Source organism: Cygnus atratus, chromosome 1, assembly GCF_013377495.2.
Source record: "Cygnus atratus isolate AKBS03 ecotype Queensland, Australia chromosome 1, CAtr_DNAZoo_HiC_assembly, whole genome shotgun sequence".
Taxonomy (NCBI): Eukaryota; Metazoa; Chordata; class Aves; order Anseriformes; family Anatidae; genus Cygnus; species Cygnus atratus.
The window spans coordinates 200,846,696-200,856,503 of record NC_066362.1 but is presented as its reverse complement, the minus strand read 5'-3'; the positions used below and the strand labels follow the sequence as shown (position 1 = coordinate 200,856,503).

The 9,808-nt window shown below is 46.4% G+C and overlaps 1 protein-coding gene across 6 annotated transcripts; it reads left to right on the top strand.

Annotated features, from left to right (window-relative positions):
• The first annotated feature begins 1,207 nt into the window (after positions 1–1,207).
• PRSS23 (serine protease 23) lies at positions 1,208–9,532 on the top strand. Of its 6 annotated transcripts, none has more exons than XM_035571333.2 (2): positions 1,208–1,503; positions 6,335–9,532. In XM_035571333.2, exon 2 carries the CDS (start codon positions 6,348–6,350, stop codon positions 7,464–7,466), a length of 1,119 nt encoding a protein of 372 aa, XP_035427226.1. In that variant the 5' UTR covers positions 1,208–1,503; positions 6,335–6,347; the 3' UTR covers positions 7,467–9,532. The 6 variants fall into 6 exon arrangements, with proteins under 6 accessions (XP_035427226.1, XP_035427225.1, XP_035427232.1 ...); XM_035571332.2 differs by lacking the exon at positions 1,208–1,503 and adding an exon at positions 1,646–2,193; XM_035571339.2 differs by lacking the exon at positions 1,208–1,503 and adding an exon at positions 2,371–2,415.
• The last annotated feature ends 276 nt before the right edge of the window (positions 9,533–9,808 follow it).

Sequence of the window (9,808 nt, the reverse complement as noted above, 5' to 3'; positions counted from 1 at the left end):
CTCAGGAGGCATGGAGACACAGAGTCCAGATATGGAAGGGATCTGATCAGTGTGGTATCACTGAGGGAGTCTTCCTTGTTATCTGCCTAATGATATTAAAGATATCTTCCGTACTGTTACACGGTCATCTCCTGCTGGCCTAATAGCAGCTGAATTAGTATCACAAGCCTTGCTTGCCTCTGGCACCTGTTGCATTCACTGTCTGGGTTTCTGCTGGAGGTGTTTGGCTTCTACCCCTCGGGACCTCTGCCTCATGTTACAATTGTCCTCTCATCATTTATAGCTGAGAATGATTAGTCTAAGTACTAATGATTTTTGTACTGCTTGCATTTTCCAGGCATCTGTTAAAACCTTCTTTGCAGACCCAAATGGGGTTAGTGCTAGGCCCAAGTAAATGCAAATTTAAACATTCATGCTTAAGAATTTAAGGTCCCGTAACACCCCAGCTCCTCACACTGGGTCTGTGCATGGGGCAGGGCTTTCGCCGTGCTTCAAGCTTCGCTGGCCCTTTGTTAGAGTAGCAGCAGGGAAAGGAGGTCAGTAGAAGGCAGCAAATAAACTGATTCTTGTGAAATTTATATTTCCTTTCTGGGGCAGTGGTGATCAGCTGGGAATTTTGGCAAAACCTTTGTGGATTATTCTCTCGGAGTTAAAACACATTGCAGGATTTTTGCCTCCTTGGCTCCAGCTTCCCCTTTCCTTGCCAGGTATCATTATAAGGATTCAAGAAGGATGAGTAATTAAAACCCATAAAACAAATGTGTCTGACAAAGTCAAATATCTGATGAAGCAGCGGAGGTGACAGACTGCAGAGCTGCCGGACCATCCGCCTCTGGGCCCTGTGACGGCAGGAGGGACCCCGGGCCAGGGGCTCATGGAGAAGGGACCCGTCACATCGGGGACCCTGAACACCCAGCTCTGCAAACACCCTAGCGCCCTTAGTGGGGATCCCACAGAACCACCCCAAAACCTCCCACCACAGGCCTGGGGCAGCCCGGCCACCCCGGGGCTGAGGTGGCAGCCGCACAGCGTCGGGGCTAAAAAGAGTGAGGGGCAAAAAAAGGTGTTTTCCCTCACAAAACTAATAAAAACAACAATATAAGGACTTTAAAAAGAAGAAAAAAAAAAGTGGGGCGGCGGCCTGAGTGGGGGAAGCCTGCGTGGACAGAGGGAGGGGCCGGGCCCCGACCTCGGCTTCTCCCGCCCGGCCGGCCGGGGAGAGGGCGCCTGCGCCGGGGGCAGCGGGGCCGGGAGTCGGGGCTCGCAGCTCGGAGCTCGGGACTTGGGGCTGAGGGCTCGGAGCTGGGGGCCTGGGGCTCGGCAGCGGCGGGAGCCACCTGCGGGAGGCTCCGCTCCGCCCCGCTCCGCCCCGCTCGGAGCAGGCGGCCGGGGGAAGGCGCCCCCGAGCCCCTCGCAGGCGGCGGCAGGGATGGGACCGGCCCCGCCGCCACCTGCCTGAGCCGCTCCCGCAGACGCCGCCGCCTCCTCAGCGGGGGAGCCCCGGTAGGTCCCGCCGGGGTGTGGGGGGACACGGGGGCGGTGAGGGCTGCGGGAGGGGGAATGAATTTGGAAGCCCTAAACGGGAGCGCAACCCGGCGCCGCAGACAAAAGGGATAAAAGGCTGATGTGCGGCTAACCGGTTCCGGAGGGGGAGGACAGCCCTTCCCCGGGTGCCCGCTGCGAGTTAGAGACCCAAAAGAGGGCTGCCGGGGCATCGAAGGGCAGCGTGGAGCATCTTGTGCGAAAGGCGCTGGTGGCAGGGCGACTTGGTGGTGTTGCACACATCGGGATGCACAGGAGCAGTTAGAAGTAGCCCTGCGAGCCCTACGCTTGGGCTTCGCATCCCTAGCTTGTTCTTAGGGGAACGGGTGCGAGGGTCTCCTCCTTGAAGCTGTAGCTGGGACACCTCTGACGAGCGAGGGCCGTGGAGCACCGCAGCAGCAGCAGCCACCCCACAGCAGCAGCAGCCACCCCACCCCATAGCAGCCACCCCATAGCAGCCACGCCACAGCACATCGCCCAGGTGGCCAGATGGCCCCCGGCACGCGTGTCCCTGCCTGTGGTGTGCTTTGTTCAGATGTGCCGTAACCCCTCCCGCAGCGCGGGTTGCGAGGAAGCAGGGAGAGAGAAAAAGGAAAGAAGGGAGGGTAGAAGGAGGCAGTGAAAAATGTTTGACAGAAATTGGACCGAGAGGTAAGCAGGCAGAATACGAGCCCTCTGTGTGTGTGCGCGTGTTGCCGATGCGCGTGTCAGTGCCCACTGTTGTATGTGCTGGCAGACGCCGTTGGCCTGCCAGTATCAAAGTTTGTTTCAGGGTTTCTGAGACGTCTCTGCTTACAGCCCTCTGACTGGCGGTGAGGCTCTGTAACTCTTGCACCACCTCAGCATCGCGGGCAGGCGGACGGAGGTTGCACGGTAATGGCAGTAACGCTCCCGCGGTTGTTGCAGCGCAACTCGATTACTTCTGCTGTGCTTTAACAAGTTCTGTGACTGAGAAAAGCAGCTGAGGTATTTTGACATGTCAGTAACGGTAATTTGGTTCACCTCTATAATTTGGTTTGAGGCAGGTTTTTCTCTCTCGTGCTCTCTTCCTTTTTCTTTCTCTTTTGCAGTGTTAATCATTCTGGCTTCCAGTGCTGTGGAAAAACTTTGTTCATTTCAAAATGTAACAGAGACTGTTCCGTTCATGGGCTTTCATACTGTACATCCCAGGATTTATTGCTATTTAACCATCTATTACAAGAACCACCCTCGAAGCAGTGAACTCTTCCAGAAAAATTACTTGCTTATAAGAAAATGATTCATGTCCATTCTGAACAAGGCAGCTCTCTTTCACCAACATCTATCTCAAGGCATGAATGCCCATAGCAGGCAGGGAAATGTGTCTGCAAAGTGTTTCAGTGGTGTGGGGAGCCCCAGGGCAGCTGTCAGTGTTTCCATTCTCCAAACAATTTTAATTCCATTAGCAAGTGTGATTATGTACAAACCGCTTTCTAGGGGGTTCCTATGCTGGATATCAGAGCAGGGCTTTGTACTGAGTCAAAGGGTGGACTGAGTTTATGACACAGTTTAAATAGAAACAGAAGAGCAGTACTACAGTAGAACAGCGCGTCGTAATTCATTCGCTATCGTTTTGTGATAGCCGTTCAGGGAAGTGCTTGCTTCTTACCAGTTTGCTCTGTCCGAGAACATCTTTCAGGGTTACCCACAAGTAAGTAGCTGAGCAGAGTGTGTTTGTTAATGTTGTTGCAGTTGCATTTTTATTTTTTTGTTTGTTTGTTTTTGCTTTATTTTAAACAAAAAGGGGAAAAAAGAAGAGGCTATCCGGTAGGTCTCTCTTTAAGTTTGCACTATTTTTTTAATTCCTTCATTTTTTTACTTAACCACTTATTTTTGAAGGGGGAGGATCTACACAGCAAGAGGTAGTGTGCACTAATTTGGCATCTTGTTAGAAAAAAAAGACATTTTCTCTATTTATTGCAACCGACAGCTGATTTATTACCAGTTATGTCTCCAGTTGAGACATAATTACAAAGACGTCTGTAAATACCTTGGTTTGTGAGCATCTGTGGTCAGGTATAAACTCAGGACTGTGTTTTATTGCGGTTAGTTTTAATAACCTTTGAAATAATAGCAAAGTTCTGTAGCAGATGAAAAGGCTGTTTTATCCTGTGTACCTGCGATGCGATTACCACACAGAAGGGGAGGGTGTGGGAAGGCTTGCCTAGGGACATGAAGTGGAATAAGTACCGCTTTAACAGAGCACGGTGTAGATAAGGATACCGTCTTTCTGAAGCCTTTTTTCAGGACAGACTGGAGTCGCAGCTCCTGTCGTGTTCTCTTCATTGGGCGGCTGCCCTCTGCTGTCTAAAACTGCCTTTCCAGCGTTGGTGCTGCTGTAGTGGGGATGGTAGGGAGATGAGGGAGGGCAGGTTGCAGGGAGAGGCAATTTCTCAGCTCCGCTGATGCTCTCGTTGGAAGCAGAGGGGCTGTTGGGCATGCTGTCCCTTCATCGGGTCGCTGTGCTGACAGGCACTGGGGATTCTTGCTGCTTGTGCAAATAACAACTGACAAGATGCTTCCAGTTTTCCCCTGACAGCTAAATAAATCAGCCAAAGGCCGGCATCGACCCAGTTAGCACAAATGGTTTTTACATCCAAGAAGTGGCACGAGTGGTGCAATTTAAATAGAGATTCCATCTATCAGAAAAGCTTCAGATGTCATTTATGGGAATTACTTTGGTGTGAAGGAGGTGACAGCAGACTGCATATAAATACGCGCTCTTAATAATGAGATCTGCTACCTGATGCACAGCATAAGTGTGACTTAGTCTTTCTTAGCTACAGTAAATGCTCCTGTGTCACTCCTCATTGTCACCAAGGAGGACAGTTAAGAGTTGACTGATGCTAGTGTATGTCGCCTTTGTGGGGATACAGCATTTATCACTGCTACCTTCTTTTTGTGTATTTTCCTAATCACTCCTTTACAACAGATACATCTGATATACAGCAAGTGTTTCTTGTTACGTCAATCGGAGACGGTCTGATTTGATAGCTTGCAAAACCCAGCCAACACCCAGTATTAATCTCTGCCATAGAGACAGAGGAGCTGCTGGTTTTCCTTGAATAAATAAGCAAGTATTTTCCAATTTTGTGGCATTTAAGATTATGCACTTCTGATTTATGTTTAAAATGGGCTGAATTTTCTGGCATGATTTGCCTGTTAGGTATAAAATAACATTCTATAGAATCATAGAATGGCTTGGGTTGGAAGGAACCTTAAAGATCATCTAGTTCCACGTGTAGAGCTTAGAGCTTAGTTGTTCCAGAAGAAAATACATCCCTTTAAAGACATCCTATTTGTTATTTAAAAAATTATCAGCAGAATGTCTGGTCGCTTCTGGCGGAGTCAGTACCTTCCTTTGTGGGCATCAGTAGCATCAGCTCTGTTCATCTATGTCTGGTTTTTGGAATCAAAATGTTTTGATTTCCTAGCATGAGTCAATTGATATGTTGAACATTGTGTGCTTTAATTATAGCCTCCATTCCCAAAGAGGATGCTACCAACAAAGAAGGGATCCAGGCCTAATATTTGAGTTGGACACCTTCGGACTTCAGCAGTTTGCGGTGTCCGAAGTCTTTTTCAGCGAGGCTTAGGAATGGCGTGTGAGCAGCATCGGAGAGAAGGATTTTTCTTTTTTATTCTTAGATAGCTGTGGTCATCTCCTGCATGGTTTGCTTTGATTTGCTTGGTTGAGGTATTTCAGGAATGATCTTGCAGTTGTGATCAGTGTAACCTCAGCAGGGTTTAAATATGTGTAAGCTCAACATAATTGTGAAGTTTTGTTTGAATAATCCTTGTATGAGGGAGATCCTGCCTGCCTTCTTGCCCAGGGCACAGTGCCTCCTGCAGCGATTCAGCTGTATGGCTAATTTTCAAGTAAACTAAAGTTACGCATTTTCTTGACACAATACTAGTGCACGCTGTTCTCTGCAGTCTGAGGCACTCTGCCTGGGGTTCATAAACACATTTACAGTCCCATTTGCCTCCCTGTGCTCAGAGGGGGTCGGTTTGCATTTCTAATTAATTAAGTTTATGGAGGAATAAGTCAGTATGTTAACTGAAAATTCCCTCAGGAGCTGTAAGCTTGCTTCATTAGCTGACTGTGTAATCACGATTGCCCTTTCTCATGTAAGCTTAGGGGAGAGCAGATGCTATGTGGAGCAGAAACCTTCCTCTGGTGTGAGTTGCAAGGAGAAGCAAGTCTCCTGTGCGGTAATGTTGTGCCAGCCTGTTCTGTTCGGGTTATCTTCTCTTTCCACCTGCCTTTTCCTTCCATTAGCATGATGTCTCTGGCTAGGACAGCAAACTGAGGTGTTTGAAGGGACCCCTCTCAGTGGTGTCAGAGAGTAGGTGGGAGCTTTCAGAGAATTTCAGAGAATGCTGTAATCCAGCTGCGGTAAAGGCATTTATTTATTCTTTGCAGAAGTTACGGTATCTGGATGCAGGAGTTTATGCATAGTGTGAACTTTCTAGACACTGCATAAAGACGAATACCGTAACTTGTCACTGATGTTAATTGGGACTTGGTGGCTCAGCACACCTGGAGGTTAAATGTCGTGGGTTTCACGTGTTAACCTGGGACTCTTGCTTCAAGATACAGGTTGAGGCATTAGTTTAATGCTAAGAAGCCTGAAGAACTTAATGCTATTTTGCTCAAATTGCTTGATTTTGACAAAGTATCATACTTGTTTAGCAAAGCATTGCTTAGCAAGGGAAATTGATCTTGCAACAAGTTTGGGTGAGTAACTGGACTTTCTTTTGCTTTCCACAGACCGGCATTCAGAATGGCAGGCTTGTCCACGTTAATCCTCCTTTTGTGTGCTGCTAAAGATGTGATGCCCTCCAGTCCTCACTGGAAGCCAACATGGCCTTCTTACAGAGTTCCAGTTATCCTGCCACAGTCTACCCTCAACTTGGACAAACCACAGTTTGATGCTGAAGCCAGACTGGACGTGGTGTCTCCCTGTGGCCCAGCCTGCCACAAAAGTTCTCCGCTGCCAACTTATGAAGAAGTGAAGAACTACCTGTCCTATGAAACCTTGTACGCTAACGGTAGCCTCACTGAAACCGAAGTGGGCATATACATTCTGAGCAGCAGTGGTGATGGGTCTCAAGGCAAATCTCGAACTAAGAGGCAGATCTATGGCTATGACAGCAGGTTTAGCATTTTTGGGAAGGACTTCTTGTTGAATTACCCGTTCTCCACGTCAGTGAAGCTATCTACAGGTTGCACGGGGACACTAGTGGCTGAGAAGCATGTTCTTACTGCCGCTCATTGTATCCATGATGGCAAGAGTTACGTCAAAGGAGCTCAGAAACTGCGGGTGGGCTTCCTGAAGCCCAAACTGAAAGATGGCAGCAAAGGGGCCAATATCACCAACTCAGCAATGCCTGAAAAAATGAAATTCCAGTGGATCCGAGTGAAACGGACACACGTCCCCAAAGGATGGATCAAAGGCAACGCCAATGATATTGGCATGGATTATGACTATGCCCTGCTGGAGCTCAAGAAGCCCCATAAAAGAAAGTTTATGAAGATAGGTGTGAGCCCACCAGCAAGACACTTGCCTGGAGGGAGGATTCACTTCTCTGGCTACGACAACGATCGTCCAGGAAACCTGGTGTACCGTTTCTGTGATGTCAAAGACGAAACGTATGACCTGTTGTACCAGCAGTGTGATGCCCAGCCGGGTGCGAGTGGATCTGGGGTGTACGTGAGGATGTGGAAGAGGCAGAATCACAAATGGGAACGTAAAATTATTGGAATATTTTCAGGCCATCAGTGGGTGGACATGAATGGCACCCCACAGGATTTCAATGTAGCTGTTCGCATCACACCCCTCAAATACGCACAGATCTGTTACTGGATCAAAGGCAACTACCTTGACTGCAGGGAAGGATAAAGACAATGAAACTCCATGAAAGCACTTAATGACTGGTTTTAATTACTACTCATCTGAGGAGAGGCTAGACTTCTGCTGCAAATGATGTGTGTGATACGTTTTTGTAACATCGGGATGTGATATATAGCTTTTTGAGCAAGCCACCTTGTTCTCAGGACTGGGGTTATGTGGTGCTGTCATTACAACAAGAAACTGGGGTTGAAGGAACATCATCTGGGAGGGGAAGGAGCAGGTGGACTTGCTGAATTTGCAGCTGAGCAACTGAAGATTAATGAGGGGCGGATCAGTAAACACTACAAAATCAGAACCGTCTCCAAAGAATCCTATAAAAGGGACGCTGTTGACTATCTCATGCCTATGATGTTTGTTTTAATAAATCCTAGGATTAGTAGAAATGCTTTGATCTGAACTTTTAAAAGAAAATATTTCTATGCTGTTGGGGGCTGGAGAGGGGCATTTAATGGTGTTTGCAACCCAAACATTACAGCTTTGTGTTCCTGCATGAGAAAGGGAGTGTGAAAAGGGCAAGGCATGCGCTGTGGGAGATGAATGCCACACAAATAGCGTGAAGGGTAAATAACTGCATAACACTTCTAACCTTCTTTCAGCCTGAGTGATTTGAGACTTTATTAGTAACATAGTTAAGAAAAATGCTTTTTAAGCAAACAGACCTTGATGTCACGAGGACTTAACTGTGAAGATGATGTTGGTCATATGAGCAGTGCCATTGCATCCTGCTTTGGGAAACACAGATCACACGTGGGCTTAAATCTTTTTAGCAGCTGGGGCAAAGCCTTATACCTAGCAGGATCCCTATGAATATTCTATTACAGAAAGCATATGGGAATGGAGGCTTGTCTTCTGTTATGTCCTGCGTAGATTTTTTTTTTTTAAAGGAAAATCTCATGTCAGCAACTGAGACATTTCAGAGGGAAGCCTGTCTTGCTCTTGCTGATGATCTGAATTGCTGACTGTAAAGTAGGCAAAGGGTAGAGCAGGATAAGGGTTCTACTGAATTTTCCACACTCTTTGTTGGCAATCCATGCTGTTCTACCTAAACATAGAAAAGGTAGAGGAACCCTAGATTTATAAGGGTCTCTCTATCATATCCCTTTCACAGCATAATTTGTACAGCACTTTGACTTCCTTTTCTTGTGTTGTTTGAGGCAGGGACTCCCTTCCCCATCAAATTTTTCAGTTACAAATAGTTCTTGGCAAGTGCACAGTTCAGTAATTCTGCTGAAACAGAGCCAAATTGCAGGATGTAATCTGAGTTACTAGGAAGTGATGCTCTGCTGTCTTTTATAGACATCAACGGCTTATATTTTTACTGTAGTGGAATTGTAGTTTAAAATAAGAAGTGCCTCGTATAAGTAACATCAGTCTGGCCAAATACTTGTAGCTTAGCAAACAGCATTGGGAAGTCAACGTGGTCTGTACAAACGGTGTTCTCAGGTGGATCGTGCCACTGTATTACAGTAACATAGTTAAGTACATGCTGCCATGACAATATTATTTTCTTAAATAGGAGGATAGACACTGGCTCCAGTTCCAGTTCCTCTTCCATCCATCTCTCACTGTCTCCTGAAGCTTACCAAGTTACCCCTGGCTCTTGGTGTTATGGGGCAAAGGCAAGGCCCTGGCATGAAATGGCAGAGCTGGAAGGAGTGAGTCTGAGCAGGGCTTCCCTATGCTATACAAGGAAAATGTTAATTCAGCTAAGCCTTTCTTTCACTCTACTAATTACTGTGGCATTTGTAAACATATGCCTGATGGTGCTTTATCTTTGTGATGGCTTTGGCTCTAGTTCTGAAAGACATTTTTTGCTAGAGCTGCCTATGATTATTATGTTTGTAGGTGCAGCATATGAAAACATGGACCCTCACGGGCTTTTGGTGCACTCAGATACAAGCAGCTACTAATGCTTTGACATATGAATAATCACCACATGTATCTGATGGTCTTTTTCTGCCTTTTTATTTTATTTTCCTTTACTCTATGACTGTTGTCTGGAGCACTTTTGTTTGAATGTATCACAGTGAATAAAGAAAGTTATGGAATTTCAATGCAGATATTCTTGTATTTGTACTATACTTGGGTTACACTTTCAATCTTATTGCACAGTTACTTATTTGTAAAGGCATTCAAACACAGAAAAGATACATTAACATACTAAATACTGCGTGTTTTCCTTCATTTTCTTTTCTTTCCACCTGTTTTATATATATATACATATTAGTGGGCTTAATTACTGTTTTTTTGGACAGTAGAAATCAATCTTAGCTTTTGTATGATTGTTGTAGTTCGAAAGCCAGTCATGAGTGCAGATTAATAGGTTATTT